This window comes from Nematolebias whitei, chromosome 10 (genome assembly GCF_014905685.2).
Source record: "Nematolebias whitei isolate Nwh7 chromosome 10, NemWhi1, whole genome shotgun sequence".
Classification (NCBI taxonomy): Eukaryota; Metazoa; Chordata; class Actinopteri; order Cyprinodontiformes; family Rivulidae; genus Nematolebias; species Nematolebias whitei.
This window is the reverse complement of record NC_056507.1, coordinates 11,724,655-11,742,510: the sequence shown is the minus strand read 5'-3', so window position 1 is coordinate 11,742,510 and position 17,856 is coordinate 11,724,655. Positions and strand designations below refer to the sequence as shown.

General features: G+C 40.3%; 2 protein-coding genes across 2 annotated transcripts in view; both read right to left on the bottom strand.

The window, feature by feature from the left end:
• The window catches only part of LOC119416167 (homeodomain-interacting protein kinase 3), a gene marked incomplete in the record, with an annotated part of 36,177 nt that extends 30,011 nt beyond the window's left edge, over window positions 1-6,166 (bottom strand). Inside the window, 4 exon segments of the mRNA XM_037683358.1 lie at window positions 705-886; window positions 1,027-1,218; window positions 1,440-2,434; window positions 5,819-6,166. Of these exon segments, the coding sequence (XP_037539286.1) occupies window positions 705-886; window positions 1,027-1,218; window positions 1,440-2,432 (1,367 nt within the window).
• Window positions 6,167-9,748: 3,582 nt separating this feature from the next.
• On the bottom strand, window positions 9,749-17,505 carry tcp11l1 (t-complex 11, testis-specific-like 1). Its single transcript, XM_037683360.1, has 10 exons — window positions 17,444-17,505; window positions 16,894-17,028; window positions 15,371-15,503; window positions 15,165-15,285; window positions 14,023-14,243; window positions 12,207-12,343; window positions 11,781-11,953; window positions 11,502-11,683; window positions 10,268-10,440; window positions 9,749-10,187 (listed from the first exon to the last, which is right to left on the bottom strand). The coding sequence occupies exons 2-10, from the start codon at window positions 17,018-17,020 to the stop codon at window positions 9,964-9,966; spliced, it is 1,491 nt and encodes a 496-aa protein (XP_037539288.1). The 5' UTR covers window positions 17,021-17,028; window positions 17,444-17,505; the 3' UTR covers window positions 9,749-9,963.
• Window positions 17,506-17,856: the final 351 nt, after the last annotated feature.

Below are 17,856 nucleotides of genomic sequence, written 5' to 3'. Positions count from 1 at the left end.
AAGCATGTTTCCTCCTTTATTATTGCTTTTATGACATTTATCTTTGTGTACATTTCAGTTCTACATTTTACAAATACACGGAAGAGATTAGGGTGTGACGGGCTGAGACATGCAGCAAAAAATGCATGCATGGAGAAGAGTCACAGCTCAACTGAAAAATGCAACCGACAAAGAGCCAAAAGTGAAAGGCGTGTTGGGAAACTCCCAATAAGAGTGTGCAGTCCATTTTATATTGAATAAGCATGAACAGGACTTGAACACACACAGCTGAGACAAGACCATGGAAAATATATGAACAAGTGCCAACTGTGGGAATGAATTAGATCCTATGACAGCTTATTATAAAGACAAACTGTGAAACAATTCACATTATGACACACCTCAACTTCTTAAAATTATTCCATTTTGTAACATTGGTGCTTTTAATAAATGTGTGCAGTTTTTATTCTGACAGATTTCACTTGAATGCATCTCATTTATTTTGTGTTACCAGTGAAGTGACTTTAACCTTATTACAACAAATGCCAAAACAACTATTTAATCAACAATGTAGTCCAAGTTAAAGTATAAATGTCATTACACAAATTTGCCTCAGTACAGTAAAAGAGATCAGCTCAAGCTTTGCCTTCTGTTGGGTTTTTTCTGTGCATCTTTGTGGATAAAATGTAACTCAGCTGAATTCAACTGAAAGAGGAGGTCCTGACCTGTAGTATCTGGACTGCAGATAAGTGGAGCAGACAGCCTTGGAGACATGGCTGGCTGAGCCAAAGTCAATGACTTTGACTCTGTAGGGCTGCCTGGAGGGGTCCACCAGCATGATGTTTTCAGGCTTCAGGTCAGCGTGGATCAAACCCAGATCCTTCAGCTTCTTTAGAGCTGTAGCCACCTACAAAAACAAAGCAAATTATTAGACATGTCTGAGCACGCTTTATATATGTTCCATCTAAAACAATGCAGTTATTTTCATGAGTAATTAATATTTTATACTGAAGTTCTTGTAAAATCCAGCAACAGAAGTCAGGTTACCTGCTGCAGAATCGGCCTGATGATTTTGAGTGGCAATGGGCTGAACTTGTTCTGCTTCAGAAAGTCGTAGAGGTTTTGCTCCAACATCTCAAACACCAAGCAGGTATGGCTGCGGTGCTGAAAGCACTCCAGTGCACGCACCACATTGTGCTCATCTGCATTCTCGCTGCTCAATCGGGCCAGAATCTCCACCTGATATTTCAGGAACAGGATAAGACAATGTCTCAACTTTTTCAGAATTAAGCTTGTAAAAAAAAATACTGTTATTATTAGGAAATACCACTAGTTGTCTTTCAAAATGTTCTGAGCTGCTGTGATAATGCAACAAAATTACTGTAACGATCACTAAGGCCAGAAAATTAAGTTTTACAAATTTAGGTAACTACGAAAATGTCTGTTCTACAAATTCTCACCTCAATCTGTCCTTGGCGTGCATAAGATGGGTGGTTCTTCAGTATTTTGACAGCCACCACTTCATTCGCTCCCCTCTTCCAGCATTTCACCACCTGGCCAAAGGTGCCTCGACCCAGAAACTCCAAGACCTCATAGCTGTTCTTCAAGGAGTAAAGAACTTCATGCTGAACCAATTGATAGTCACCATCTCCTGATCCAGTCCGACTCAGTGGAGCCCCCACCACTACCTCAGAACTTTCGTCAGGTCTCATTTCAGTCCCATCGACTCCGATGCCTGCGACAGCATCTACCCTGTTGTGTTGAGAAGGCAGTGTCCCTCTGCCACCTACTCTGACAGTGTCTCCATTGTTCCCAGTGCTGGTCTGCAACATGGCCACAGAAGAAGGAAGTGATGGTAGAGCAGACACCTCCTCAACTATCTGCATGGTCCTAAAGCAGCTGCTCTCCTGTGGTTGTTCTCCACCTTCACCTGTCTTCTGTTCACATCTCTGGGTGGAACTTGAGTCGACAACAGGGACGTATTCTCCTCTTCTGCTTTTGGCTTCTTCCTCCTCTGCTCTTACACAATCCTTACTCGATCGTCCACAGTCCAAGCCTCCACGACTCTCTTCCTGTGGTACTGTTCTTTGGTCAACAGGCTCCTGATCCTGGACCCCAGCTGGACCTCCTTCCAGGCTCCCCGCCCAGCTTCCCACACCCTGTATTCCTGCAGACTGCAAAGTCCACGGCTCAGTTTCCACAAGCTGTCGACCCCTGTGCAGCCTTTGTGAATCAGCCCCGGTTGAAGACGGAACAACGTTGTTGGGATACGCAATACCGTAGTTGACACCAATCACATAGGTCTTGGGCGGAGGTCGATGCTCAAAGGCTCTGCTGGTGTTGTAACTGTGGTGAACTTCACCCGTGTGTCTGCTGGTACCACTGCTGCTTCTTAAGGCACTTGTCTGAGCTGAGTGCAGGTGTGACGGATAGACTAAGACTTGTGAGGCCATACCTTTAAATACACAGAAGAAGAAAAAAAAATCTGTTTTAATGTAATATTTTAAACTTGAAGAATTCTCATGGGCATCTCAAACCTATCTCAAAATCTTAAATATAAATTATATATGTGTATAAAACAAGTTTAAATTAGGGGTGCACCGATAAATCGGCTGGCTGATTTACCACACCCGATTTCCTTAATTTTGGGAAATCGGCCAATACTTGCATGAGAAATGGATTTTACAGAATTTTTTGTTTCAACAATTGTCTGAACTTCGTTTATATTTCAGAGCACTACATCATGGCCAGTTAAAACAAGTCTGTACTGTTTCTAAGATATTGTTCATGGTTATGTTTTTCAATAAAATAATATTGGAAAATTGAAAGTGCATTGTGACCTTATAACACCTGACAGTGTCGCTTATAAAACAAAATTGGTATCAGCCAAAATCGGAATCGGCAGGACAGACTTTTTAGAAATCAGTGATCGGCCAGAAAACTGCAATCAGTGCACCCCTAGTTCAAATATATCATTTAAAATGAATAAAACTTTGCAGGCAGCACACACAAGAATAAGCCACGATTAAAAAAAAAAAAAACAGACGCTCAAAACGCAACGGCATGGCTCGGTTTGAGCAACAATTTTTTTTTTTTATTTCCCTTTTCTCAACACTATTTAGCCAAAGGTGACTCGGAAACTCTTAAATCATTGCCAACTTGCAACTGTTTATACATAAGGTTAGTTGGAGCAAAGTGAAATATCACCTTCCTCTCCCCATCCTTTGTGGACAACAAAAATATATAAATATAAAAGCCACCAAAGTAAATACAACCTTCAGCCTTTATGTCACCCTTAGTGGAAAAGGGAACTAGTCTTCTGTAATGGGAGATGGGGAAGCCCAGTGCATCTATGACTTGTTCCTGCATGATGCACAGGAGGGTCAGTTTCACACAAAGTAAAACCGCATAGCAAACAGAGGGGAAAACGATACACCATGATGTGTGAAGAATGTTCTGTACTCCAGCATCATTTCAGAAATATAGTAGTAAAGTACGGTAACTCATGACATTTTTATTTTAACAAATCTGTCTGCTGAATTAGTCAACATAGAAGGAAAGAAAACAGCAGCGGCAGCTTAGTGTAAAATCTGAATAATGCAACAGCTGAAATGATGCAATGCAGTCACTTTTCACACAATTTCAATAAAAAGGCTCAACATTTTCAGATACCATTCAAGCAGCTATTACTGGAAAATTAAATTTCAAGATTTGAAAATTACTTACATTCAGTTGTTATTCCTAAACATTTAAATCCAAGCTGTCTTTTGTCCAGCAGAGCATGTACCGGTACTTTTAAAGACCACTTTCTTTGTGTACATACATTCCAAGAGAAATGCAGGAACCCAAAGCCCAGAATAATTTCACAGTGTACTTGTTGTTTTCCATCAGGATGATGGCAGGGTAAGCACTCAAAGCCTGACAGAGGGTTTCTCAGTCTTGTGCAATTCTGTTAAATTCCACTTCCACTGCACAACTTAAAGAGCCTTCCTGCAAAACCACAACCCGAGACAGACTCACAGCATAAAGATTAATCCATCAGCTGCAGTAGAGATCTCATGCTGACATGGGCTGGTCAACATTTTCTTTTGTAACGGATCTATGAAAGCTTATTAACAAGTTGCAGATGAATTCTTATTTTTACAAAAGTGTCAAAGCTCCATATTACCCATAATGATATGTTTGTGTAATTATGTGTTTTCTTCTGCTTATATATCTTTGAACATGGCGTGCAAGTCCTGAATTGTTGAATGCTTGACATTTTTACTAGCTTTTTTATTTATTTGTTTTTTTTTGGGGGGGGGGGGGGGGGGAGTGGTACAAAGAATGTCAGTTTAGTTTCCACCTCTTGGGATAAAGTAAAATCTCCTTTCAGAAGATATCCAGACAACTTCGAGATTCCGTATGACTTTGTGTAAGCACATTCCTCTCATTGCAGCAGGTCTTTACGCCATGATAAGCTGAGACAGACAGAGGCCCAGCTTGTCAGCCACACTTCCTGAAGATTTCCAAACAGAGCAGCAGATTGTGCTCGTAAGGGCTCAACCAGCGGCCGCAGTGCACGGGCCTGATCACATGTCCCGCAAGCCACTCGTAAGGTTTATCAGTCTAAGCACAGAATTGTGTTCAACAATGGCTGTAGACTCCCAAGCCAATAAGGCCTACGCACACACAGGCTCAGACAGGCAGAGGGGTGTGCCTCAAAGTAAACAGTAAAAGAAACACACCTCATATGTCCTGTCAAGTAAGGGTGATGCATTGTAACAAGCCGCTGACAATAAAAAACTAATTCTCTCAACTCAAAATAAAAACTCTTGACTACAACAGAATTAAGTGACCAAAAATATAAAAGTAGGCGCCATAACTCGCAGAAAGCAAGCCAGAAGTTATAATTACAATTCCAGCAGCCAAATTTTTTTTCAAACATAATTACAGATGAAGTTATTCACAAATGTGTTTTTTTCCCACTTTAATTGCTACCCAAAACTGAAAGCCAGGCAAACACTGTTAATAACTTGATGATGCAATTGGGAAAAAAAACGACTGACAACAGCAGAAGAGCCACCATCCTGGGGTTGGTCAGCGTGGTGTAAATATGTTATTCTTGCTACTCTTGCCATCAGTCTTTCAGGGACACTTGCACGGTCTCAGCTGTTATACCTCATGCCAAACTGTGTAGCCTGATATCCCACAGGACGACCAGATCCGAGCCTGAAATAGAGATCCATCACAGAGAGGACAAACACACACATTCAGGGTGTATCTGTGAGTGTTTGCGTGCTCAGCTGGCAGCTTTTTACAGCTGTAAAACACCTCACAGTTTGCCACAGACTGATCCAAGTGACGGTTAACACATGGAGGAAAAGGGCGCAGTGTGCGTGCGTGTGTGACGTACGTGCGTGTTAGGGGGATGGGCAACACACCTGTTGAAACTTCTGCTGTGGCAAATTACGGTGGTGTGACGGTTTGTGGGATAACCTACTCAAAAAGTTTACTTACAAAGCCGCACTACCATTTTTTTTTTTTGATTACTTGAAGCAAATGATCAACAGTGTTCACACAGATACAAATTACAAAACTAAAATGTAGCAATAATAAAATCCAACAAACTGGCGGCCTGCTATAATTCAATTCAACTCAGTAAAATAAAAGCAACCATCTGCGGTTCACTTAATTGATTAGCTTTTGAGGCTAACACCTGCCTACTAAAGATAAGATTAAAGTTAGCAAACAGGCTAACTGCGAGCACTCCCCTGAACGTTAAAAAAAACGCTGTTAAACCACCAACATACCACAGAAAGTCTATCTACTGCGGGTTATTACAGATACGATTACATACCTTCAGTAACAACAGTAAATTGTACCACCCAGTGCGTCAAAAAACAGTCGAACTCCGAGGATCCGCACCACTGTGAAACTCTGCATCCGTGCTGCTGTTTCTGCTGCCATCTTGTTCAACGACGAAAACAGACCCAGCGACTTTTCGCACACTTCAAGCTCTTTAGTACGCATTAAAAACTTACTATTACATAACCTAGATAAAATCCATGATCTCCTCAGCCGTTTCGAGATTCTTCAAACGTTGGTCTTGCGTCTATTTAAGACGAAGATCGATGTTTGTAAACTTTTACATGTTACTGCGCCTCGACTCCAACTGCGATAGCTGCTGGCACGGCTAGCTGTTGATGCTAGTAGCTCTTTGCTTCTACGCATGCGCGGAATGTTAGGAGGGAGGGGGCGGTGGGAGGAGCCAAAGCGCTAAAAACGTTGGACTGCCATATTTACGTCATCCTGATATATTTACACATACCTACTTACAACTTTCTTACAGTATGCTTAGAATAGAATAGAATAGAATAGAATAGAATAGAATAGAATAGAATAGAATAGAAATAACCTATATTGTCCCTTTCAGGTTTACCAGCTGCAAAGTAGTTAAATCAAACAATGGAGATTCGCACAAAAGTAGAAAATATCAAAAACAGGAAATTAAGGAGTCTGTACAGTAAGGACATATTTACAGCATAAGAAAAAATACTGTACAGTTATTAAAAATAGTATACCTAGATTCAAGAGATGTGAACAGAGTGGGGGACAATTATAATTTAAAGAACTGCATGTTTTTGCACGTAAAAGAAAACAATACACTATGTCCAAGAGATGGAAAAACTGCAAGTGACAGCAAAGATGTAAACACTTGTTGAGTTTGTTGTGATCAGTGGTTGTTATAAAGTCTAACAGCTGCTGGAAAGAAGGACTTGCAATAATGCTCCTTTGTACAGTGCAGCAGTCTGTCACTGAAGGAGCTCACCAGACCTTTAACAGCTTTGTGCATGTGGTGAGAGACATTGTCCAACAGTGTTGTTATTTTTGCCAGAGTTCTGTCTCCCACAACCTGTATTGTGTCAACTGGGCATCCTAGGACAGAGTTGGCCTTCCTGGTGAGCTTGTCTAACCACTTCCTCTCAGATGTACATAAGCTGCTGCTCCAGCAGACTACAACATAGAAGATGACTGATGCCACCACAGAGTCAAAAAAAGGTCTTCAAGAGTGTCTTTTGTACTCCAAAAAGACCGTCTCCTCAGCAGGTAGTCTGACCCTTCTTGTAAAGTGCATCAGTGTTGTGGCTATTGTTCAGGTAAACATCCAGGTACATATAAGAGTCTACTATCCCAATGTCAGCTCCCTGGGTGCTCACCAGTGTCAGTGTGGTGGATCTGCATCTGTGGAAATCCACAACCAGATCCTTGGTCTTCCCTGCATTGATCAGGAAGGAGGTGGTTCCACTGTCCTGTGTCCACTGTCTGTGCTCTGAGTCACCTTTACTTGTGATGGGGTCGACTATGGCAGAGTCATCAGAGAGCTTTTGAAGATGGCAGCCTGGGGAGCTGATGGAGAAGTCTGCAGTGTAGAGGATGAACAGTTGCCAGCACTATTCTCTGCGGGGCCTCCGTACGGCAGACAAGCCTGTCAGAGACACAGACCCGTGTCTTCCTCACGGACTGTGGACAGCCAGTAAGGTAGTCCAGTATCACTGGGTCAGGTGCTCGTCCACTCCTGATAGCTCCAGCTTGTCACTCAGAAGTCCAGGCTGATGTTACTAAAAGCAATGGAGAAATCAAAGAACAAGATTCTCACAGTGCTTCCGAGCTTCTTCAGGTGCAGAACTCGGTGCAGGAGGTAGATGATTGCATCATCTACCCCGATGCCAGGCTGGTAGGCAAACTGCAGCAGATCCAATGAAGATCTCACCAGGGGGAGAAGATGGCTGAGGACAACCTCTCAAGGTTATTCATAGGAAGCTTATTGATATTATATTTATATACCCCAGTTTATTCTAAGTGAATATAGCATTACAGTATTTGTCATTTTATGAAACATTTTTCTCAATGACCGTTCAAAATATACTGTATCAAAATAATTAAACTCATAAATCTGGATCTCTTGTCTAAAAATCAATTAGTATGCGTCAGCTCCCTGCTGCTTTTGTAAATGAATGTGACTTTATAGAGATCTGAAGTGCAACTTGTACTTTTCTGTTAATTTTTATATACCAATTGTTTTATTTCATTAATTAGTTGCACAAGTAGTTCAAGAGAGAAATGCTTAAAAATGTTTTATTGACTTTATCTTAAGATAATGATTTTTTTTAAAGACGCTGAAGTCAATTAGATATAGAAACAAATCAAAATTACAAGAAAATAAAAATGATTTAGTTAAAAATTTGTATAATCAGAACAGGCAGACTAACAGTTGATTTAAGATGAAAATGCCACATTCTTGAGCCTCGAGGGGACATACCAGCAACTTATTGATGGAACTGGGTGTGAAAGACATGTGTCCAAACCATGAAATAAAATAAAAAGAATAAAGTAAATTACAAAAACCTTGTAGGGAAGGTTACATTGCAGTGGGTAAATACTCACAGAACATGCAGAGTGAACAGGCAGGATTCGTGAAAATCGCTGGGCAACCAGAACAAAAGTACAAAAATGTTTTAAACTACATAAATAAATAAAAATGGGACACTTGTTATGTACCAAGTCAAACAAACCACCAAAATTCAGGATGAGATCATATATTTTCTATTATTGAGTGTTTGTTTCGATCAAAAATGCTTCTTCGCAAAACAATCCAGTATATTTGAGTGAATACTTTCTGCATGTTTGTTTTTAGCTCAAACTGCTTACAAAAGCACATACAAATATTAAATAATAAAAATTATCTTATAGTTGACATGTCCTGTTGTGAGGTTCTGATTAGACCCTTTATCAATATGTTGCTGTTTTACACTGAGGACCTGGCTCTACCTGCTGCTTCATACGAGTACTACAAGTCTGCTTTCTGAAATTGTTTTTTATATATCCAGTTCTTAGAATATATTGTCACCAATAACTACCCAGACATATTTCAGTCATTTCTTTTAACAGATTAATTATAAATTATTTAAAAAGAGAAAGAAAAAAGGGTTTTGAGGGACAAACAACACTTTATTTGCATGTTTTGTGAACATTAAACAACAAATATTGGTGTAGTGCGTTACTCGTTTAGATAAAAGAAACACTGTCACTCCCTCCAGTACACATCAATCACGAATCTTCAGTCATGGGTGGGTTTAAGTTCTTCAGATTTTAACTTTCATCACATAACCATCTTGCCATTTGTTGCTACCGTCGAATTGTTAACGTTAACAGACACATCACATCAGTTGTTATACATAAACGATAAAAAAAAAACATCTGCAGCCATATCCCGTTGGCTGCACATAACCTGAAATGAGCTCTTAAAAGTTTATTAACAAAATCAAAATCCTCACTTACACAAAAACCTTCAGACAGGAACCAATCTTGATGTTGCCCTTTCCATGTCGCCCCTTGTATCCAAGGAGACACAGAACTTCACAGGTGTTTCACCCAATATTGTCCCCTCTGCAGCACAGAACTGTAACTGTAACATGCTAACATGCTAACTCTTGTAGCTTGTTGTTGATGTCAGCTTCAAACTAAGTTACATTAAGAAAGACGAGTGTAGCTCCACTAGTGGACAAGTCTGACTTGGTTATCTACCAGATAAAATGGACAACTAGCCACATTTGTCCAGAAGAGTACGACAACTTTTTTATAACACCATGGCATCCCTTGAAATCAATAACCGCCCCATGACTAATGTTAACCGTTCAACATACGTAGTCAGTCCTCCAACACAGGCATTAATTCCTGCTAGTAACACTAAATGAGTGCAAACATGGCTATTGTAAAAGTCACAACTGTGAGGTTTGATATTTTAATGAATAAATAACACTGTGAGTAATCAGAACTGAAAAGTTGTGGTTTTGTTTTGTTCAGGTGAGTTAAAGGTGCACATTTTTTTACAGCTGGCTTCCTTTAGTAATTATAGATCATCTTCCTCAACTCTTTTCTCCAAACTGTTACTAAGGAGGGAAATCAGCAGAACTACGGACCACTCTCCACAACGATCCTCGATTACGAGTCGGTGCTCAGGCTCTCCTCGGATGTAAGGATGTCCTGGAGGATCTTTTGGTAGAACGGGGAGAAGACCAGCTTATTGAAGTTGACCAGGCGGCTGAAGCGAACGGAGAGCTCTTTAAGCTCCCTGCTGACCGGAGCCAGACCTCCCGGGAGAGGAGAAGGGGTCTTGTGTTGACTAGACTCCAGGGAAGCCAGGAGGTAGCTCTGAACCCGAGAGTCTGTGAGGAGTTTTAGACACAGGAAAATAAATGATACTGATGAGGGGATGGAGACATACAATAAAGGGTGCTGCTCTTACCCATCAGCTTAATGACTGTGTTGTCTGGTTGGATGAGGGCCGAGATTTGTCCCTTCAGGGTACCCTTACGGTCAGCTGAAAACGGAGAGTATCCATGCTGGCTCAGAGAGTGACTCAGCTCAATACAAAGTTTCTCCCCGATGGTCGCTAGGGCCTCCTGTATACTAAAAGACCTTAGAAAAGACAGTTATAATGTTTAAAACTTGTTCTAGCATTAAAGGAAAGAGCAACATGTCATATTTAATATGTTTCATATAACAAAGTGTCAGAAGGGTGTAACCGTATTGAGCCAGAGACAGTTAGCCTCTAAACTTAAGAGTGCATTACAGCAACTTGTGGTGTCTCAACTTGAGTCTGCAAGTTTGTTTTTTTTAACCAAGAAAACTTGTTTTATATTTTTTATTTACATTTTGAAATGATGCTGGCTGATATGCTCCAGCTTTTAGCCCGTATCGTGTCTGACGTAATCGTTGCTTGACTTTAGTTTTGTTTTGAAAGACCTTTTGAACAAAGCCACTTTATAACCACAAAAAGAAAGCGTTTTCTTTTAGTCCTAGGGTTTCACGTAGATATACGGGCAAAATAAAAAATGTCATGCCTTTACCAGGTACTGGAATGACCAAAATGTAATTCGTGACTTAATTTGAGCTGGATCCTGCCAGAACAGGATCCGGGAACTCTCTTATTTTGACAGGGCACATTCCGGTAACTGCTTGCTTGGATCCGGTAACTCTCAGTCTTACTACTAATAAAGTTATGAACAAATATGACTGACTTGAATGAATAAAACTTATATTGGATATGTAAACTGAAAATAACCCTCTTTTCTCTAAAAACAACATGGCAGCATGTTGTACGTTTGTATGATTTCATGTGAAGGAACCACAAGACTTCTGGAACAAAAATAGGCCAAAGGACAGATGTTTACCCAGAATGCACAGCAGCATGTTCGGAGAAAACCCAACCCAGAATATCAGTCTGCCTCATACCAATTGTTAGGCACGGTGGCGGAGAGCTGATGGTTAGGACAGGAGTTCTAGAGTCAAATATGAGTTGAGCAAAAACCTCAATAAACTGAAGCAACCTTGGAAAGACGAGTAGGCTAAACTTGCTCCACAATGATGTGCGAGACTGATAAAGTCCTAAAGAAAACGGTTTGGTTCAGTCACAATGGGTTTATTACTGATCGTTCACATGACATCTGAGTATTTCCCGGGTAAATATTTGTACTCACGGTGCGTGCATATCTGCAAGCATGACACCAACAGTGTTTTTAAGGGTCTCCATCAGTCCTGGCAGGCCTGAGATGGCCTCTCCTGTTGTAGTGTAAACAATAAGGAGCACTGAGGAGAGCAGAACTAACCGCTCGACCTCCTGTTGCATCTCCTGGAACCGAACCTGATCCATCAGCACTGTCTGCAAGGGGGTGGAAAGAGTGCGTCACGAAAGGCTAAGAAACAAAACTAAAATAATAACATAAAGAAAAAAAAAACACGAAAGCCTGAGGGTTTACCTCTGGGAAGGGGTCCACAGCATGGTCCCACCTGAGCAGGCGAAGATATGAGTGATTGTGGACGTTTAGGAGCATGAGTGATGGAGACTGATGAGAGGCAGCACTACAACTAGCCGTCTCTCTCAGACATTTCACCGTTTCCTCGAGCCACTTCTTAGTGTAGTCTAAGGCATCTAAAGAGGAAAGGACAGTTTGATGATTTTTTTTTTTTTTACACCACAACGGGATGTCCTTCAGAGCCTATATTTAAGAGTCAAACATAAACAAACAATTCAGCTTCACAAAGAGACAATTTATTTAAAAAAAATTAGTTCAACAAATTAAAAATTCATATCTGAACAACCTGTAGTGCAAAAATACAAGCACTCAACAAAAAAAAAAACAACAACAACAAAAAAGAAACACTGTAAAGATGGGATTCCTTACTGGGTTGTTTCTCCAAAAACTCCTGGAACTTGTTCCTCTCATACTCAACCGACTGCTGCATGAGATGAGGTCTGATGCTGCTCAGGGCAAAGTTGGCCATGTCCACCTTCATCAGGTCCAGCACAGAGAACGCGGCTCTGATCGGAGCAAAGAATTAACAGAGATTTGAATCAAGAAACGGACAGAAAATACAGATGATGATCAAGATGGTGACCGTCCTTTGTACAGATGGCTGTTTTCCTGTTTTTATTTTTCTGTACGCTTGTTGCAATCCAACAACTTCTGTATACTTTGTGCTATTTCAGCCATTCATAAATTTAAAAAACAGTTCAGCTCATTCCGGAGATGGGTGCCAAGACTTAAAGTTTTTGTAAATTTAACACTTTTCAAAATATCTCACTTTATTTCCCCAAAGAAATACATTAAGTTCTCTTTGATCCCTTCAAAAACGTTAGTTTCTGAAATCTGCTCCAGCAAACTCCCTCTATTTTTGCTTTCTTGTGTTGCTTTTACTTAACCTTTTGCTATTTTTAGCTTGCCAGCTCCTATTTTTAGTCTTTTATTGCATTTTTTCTAGTTTTAGCTAGTCATTTGCTTTAAGCTTCTAGCGGGGCATTTTGTAATTTTCAGATCACTTTATTACTTATGGCTTTTATGTAGCTTTTTACTTTTCAACAAATTTCTCCTTCTTGTCGCTTTTGGCAGCTTTTAGATAGGCTGTTGCTACTTATAACTTTTGAAAAGTTTGCATTTTGATATTTTAGCTTTAGCTAGCCTATTAATGCTAGCTTTTAGGAAACGAATAGCTGTCTTTTGCAACTTTTAGCTAGTCTTTTGCTTTTAGTCAGATATTTAATACTTTATATTTTAGCCAGGCTGTTGCTACTTATAACTTTTAGGTGGGGTGTTGTTTATTTAGTAATGGCTAGAATTTTGCCATTTTAGCTTCTAGCTAGCCTGTCAATTTTAGCCTTTAAACAGGCTATAGGTACCTTTTACTACTTCTAGTTAGCCTTTTGAGTTTATCTTTTGACAGCCTTTATGGGGGAGTGGTGGCGCAGAGTCTAGAGAAGGTGGGCCTGTGAAATGAAGGTCGCCGGTTCGACTCGCTTCTCCAGTATCTGAATAGACCTTACCTGGGAGGCTAAGGAAAGTGATGCCCCTATAACTGAAGCACACCCAGCCTCCGGTCCACCTTTTTGAAGAGGGGAACCACCAATCCAGTGAGAGTGCCCTCGAAGTCCACGCAATGTTGCACAGGTGTGTCAATCAAGACAGCTCAACAACATCCAGAGCCTTAAGGAAATCAGGGCAAATTTCATCCACCCCCGGAGCCCTGCCACAGCTGAGCTTTTTAACTACCTCAGCAACCTCAGACTGTTATGGACAGACAAACCCTAAAGTCCCCTGACTCAGCTTCCTCCATGGAAGACGTGCTGGTGGGATTGAGAAGGTCAGAGAAGTATTCCTTACACCTCCCGATGACATCAATGGATGAGGTCAACAGCACCCCACCTTCACTGAACATAGTGTTAGTAAAGAGCTGCTTTCCCCCTAACTTGGAGTGTCCACCATCAACTTCGAGGAAGGTGTTTTTACTGCGTTTACTGTTTTGCAATTTTTAGCTTTAACAACTAAGTTCTAGCTTTTTCAACAAATTTCAGCAAAGCCGTTCAGCACTCAGTGTTCACACTGTATTCTCTCCAGTAAAGTTATGTTGTTGGAACACAGGAGCATCACTCCAGTTTGATTCTGCACTAATGAAAACAGATGGTTAAAAATAAACAAAAGACCTGTCTCTCAACTCGGGGCTTACTTCAGCAGAGGCACAATATCAGTGATCTCCTTCAGCTTATTGATGTCCTCGTCTCTGCAGGGGGCGCACAGAGAGCCCATCATCTCAACGATGAACTGGGACAGCTGACCGATGTCGAGTGCCCCATTTTCAGCCTGTTGCTGGATTAGAGGCAGGTCCAGAACCGCCTCGATCTGGGAGCGCAGTCGCCTGTGCCCCGGCAGCAAGAAGGACAGCAGCGTCTAGATGAGTGGGGGTGGGAGAGTAAAACAGAATAACAATGTGTTAAACCTGCAAGGGAGCTTACCGGTAAATACCAGAGGAACAGAAAGTCCTTGGAGTTTTGACCTTCTTAAATAAAATGCGTATATATACGAGATGAGATTTCACAGCCACACATTCAGTTTAAAAGATCTTCACAAATTTACATGGACACAGACAGCTGCTATGATAAATGCTTGCTTTATAATCGCTTACTCTCATGTCCACTGGTAGAGCACTTTAAGAAGATTTACTCTTATTTGGAGTCAAAGTAGCTTTTTACAAACTTTAAACATGACCCTCATATTGCCAAGTTTGGTAATCTTTTAGCCAGCTTTTAGCTACTATTAGCTTCTAGCTAACATTTTGATAGTTTTAACTACCGGTAGTATTCTGTTACTTTTAGCTTTTACCTTGACAGTTCAAAAATTTTAGACAAATTTTTGCTACTTTAGTTTTGAGTTAGCCTTTTAATTTTTGTCTTGCCTTTTGTTGCTTTTATCTTTTAGCTGAAATTTGCTGCTTTTAACAAGCAATTTGTTGGTTTTATCATTTAGCTAACGATTTACTACTTTTCATAACATTTAGCGACTTTTAGCTTTTAGATATTTTTAGCTTCTAGCTAGCATTTTGCTACCTTTATATTTTAGCTAGCAATTTGCTACTTTTAGCTAGGCTTAAATATTTTTAGCTTTAGCTTACTTTTTCATACGTTACTTTTTAGCTAGCCATAATATTTCTAGCTTGCCTTTTGCTACATTTATCTTTTAGCTACTTTTAGGCCTTTTAGGCAATGTTCTGCTTCTTTTAGCTGTGAAAACTCAGTTTCAGTTTCATTTTCATAGACAATACAATTTGTCTGGTAAAAAAGTTTATTCGTATTGATTTGCTTCAGGTCTCACCTCTTTAATATCTCCAAGAAGTTTGATGGCATGCTCGTAAGATGGCGGATCTTCCTTCAGCTGAGCTTCCAAATTATCCCAGAAGGCCCTGTGCATGATCTCCTTCACTTTGCGCTCCAAACTGAAGCAGAACACACAGCATGCATTCCCATTCTGCGGCATCACAGAACTCACTGAAAGAACATGCTTTCTATTCAAAAACTCACCTTCCTTCAGGAAGCTCTGAGGGTTTGACCTGAAAAGTCTGGTTGACAATCAATTCATGAGCTAAAGCCAAGTTTGTGAGTCCTTTAGCTGTCTCCATCAGCTCCTCCACAGAGACAAACCTAGGGGGGCTGGCTGTGAGCACACAAAACGTGTTTATCACTACACAACTGTCATCTGTCAAACGTGTTTTATCTACTTCTAGACTTTTGCTACTAGATGGGCTACTTTTAGCTAGCAATCAAGTATATTTACTAATTTTGTCAACTTTAGCTAATGTTTTGCTACATTTAGCCAGCCCTTTTCTACTTACCCCGTAATCCATTTAGCTAGCCGTTTGGTAATTTTAACTTTAACATAGCCTTTTGTTATTTTTAGCATGTAGCTGAAGGTTACTTTAACAAAGCTGCATGTCATACTTCCAGAAGTAAAATGAAAATGAAGAAACTCTTTCATTCAAAATATAAAAAAGGTTTGCCAACAAACAAACAAACTTATAAAATGACAACAAGAACTTTTAAATTCAAAATTAACTTTTTTGTTAAACGCAGTCAGTGTTTCCACTACCTGCTTTAAAGCAAAAACTCTTGGAAATTTAGTTAATGCCATCTGTCACACGTAACAGTGTAAAAATACAGAAATGCATAAAAGTTCAATAGGACTAATCATACCATGAGAATAGTTGGAAAATTTAGAAAATTAACATTTTAAATTATTACAGTAACTCCGCAAAAACGTGACTCAAAATGGCTTTGAACCAAAATAATAATAATACAGTTCAGCTGTCTGAATGTATTGTTTTACAGAAAGATCTGCAGACCTGCTGTCAGTATCTCCATACTAAAAATACAATTGGCATCTGATGGCAAGGACATTTTGGGGTAAAAATTGCCAGGTGTGAATGCTCTCAGTCAGAGCTGTATACTTGCAGTTGATATTTAATGACAGGTTTGAACAGCCTTTAAGAGTCTGCATGTGTCTACTATAAGGGTTCTTTGGCGGCTGTGGCCGAGTGGTTTGAGCAGTCGTCCTCCAATGCAAGAGTTGGGGGTTCAATTACACCAACAGTCACATGCCCTGGGCAATACACTGAACCCCTCATTGCCTCCACTGTGTGTCCCATCGGTGTATGAATGTGATAAAGCACTGATTATCGTAATCTTTGTACAGATACCTGTATAGTAAAGTGCTGTATGAATGGGTAAATGAGAGCACAGATTGTAGCGTAAAGCGCTAGAGAAGATAGAAAGGTGCTATATACCGGAAGTACAGTCCATTTACCATTCAATCTGCGATGGCTAAAAATTCTAAGTTGGGTGTTGTAAATGAATGAAAACTGAGCATCGTTATGACTATATTCATCTTTTGTAAATTACTTATTCTGCTTGTTTGAGCAATTTAGATTTTAATCTTCTGAAATAGGCTCAAAACACAAATATTTTTCCCTATTTTATTTTATAAACCTGAAAAACACTAAAACCAAATTCAATAATTTTCTAGTTTGTGGGGGAACCATGTGCCTCACCTTGTGGACTGCTACTTGTTTGAGGACTGGGACTGTTTACCCGGACTCTCTTCCTCACCGTCTCCTCGGAGGCATCCTTGGACTCCTCGCCTCCTCCGCCCTGGAAGCGGTCCACCTCCTTCGGCATGCTGCAGTCTGCAGGACAACAGATCACAACAAATGTTTCAAGCTGCAATCTGAAAGTATTTATGAAACCTTAGTTACACAGTAGTTGTATTTGATCACAGACATGCAAAGATGCTGCAAGATGGAGTTGTGACAGTACAGAGTTGGGATTTGATGACGTCTTAGGAAGTGATGAAGATATGAAGGTTTGTTTTTTTTTATGTTCTGCAGTGGCAGAGGAGGGGCACTGGCGACTGGGCGATGCTAAACGTCGGGAGGGAAATGAACAGTGTTGAGTCTGTTTACGATCTTATCTTCCACTAACCTTGAAGTCCGAAGCTGAAGGGAAACGAGTTTGTTTTCAGTTAGCAGCGTGAGCCCGACTCTCAATCAACAACAACAAAACCGTAAAAAATGAGTCGGCTTCCCCGTTAAAAACACTCACACAGCGCAGTTATCTTTGTCCCAGATTTATGTACAGCTTTGCGGTTTCCAGCAGAACGGAGGGAGATATTTGGTTTTCTTTTTTTCCTTTTGAAACTCAGTCGAAATTCACGTCGAAGCCCAGTTCTTTAGCTTTTTAGCGCGCCGCTAACTAACAGACACTTCCGGGAAGCAGTAGAGATACAATGACGTCACAGCCGAGCCTCCTTCCTTACTTTTTATTTTCTTATTTTTTTATTTATAACACACAGAACTACAAAACACTACAAAAGAGAAAGATATATACAAACACTCGTGAAGGGTGTCAGAACTACAGTTTACAAGCTAGGGGGGTTACAAAATGATAAAAATTGAGTAATACATATATAAAAAACATTAAATGAAAAGAATAAACATAAGAAACAAAAAGGAGCA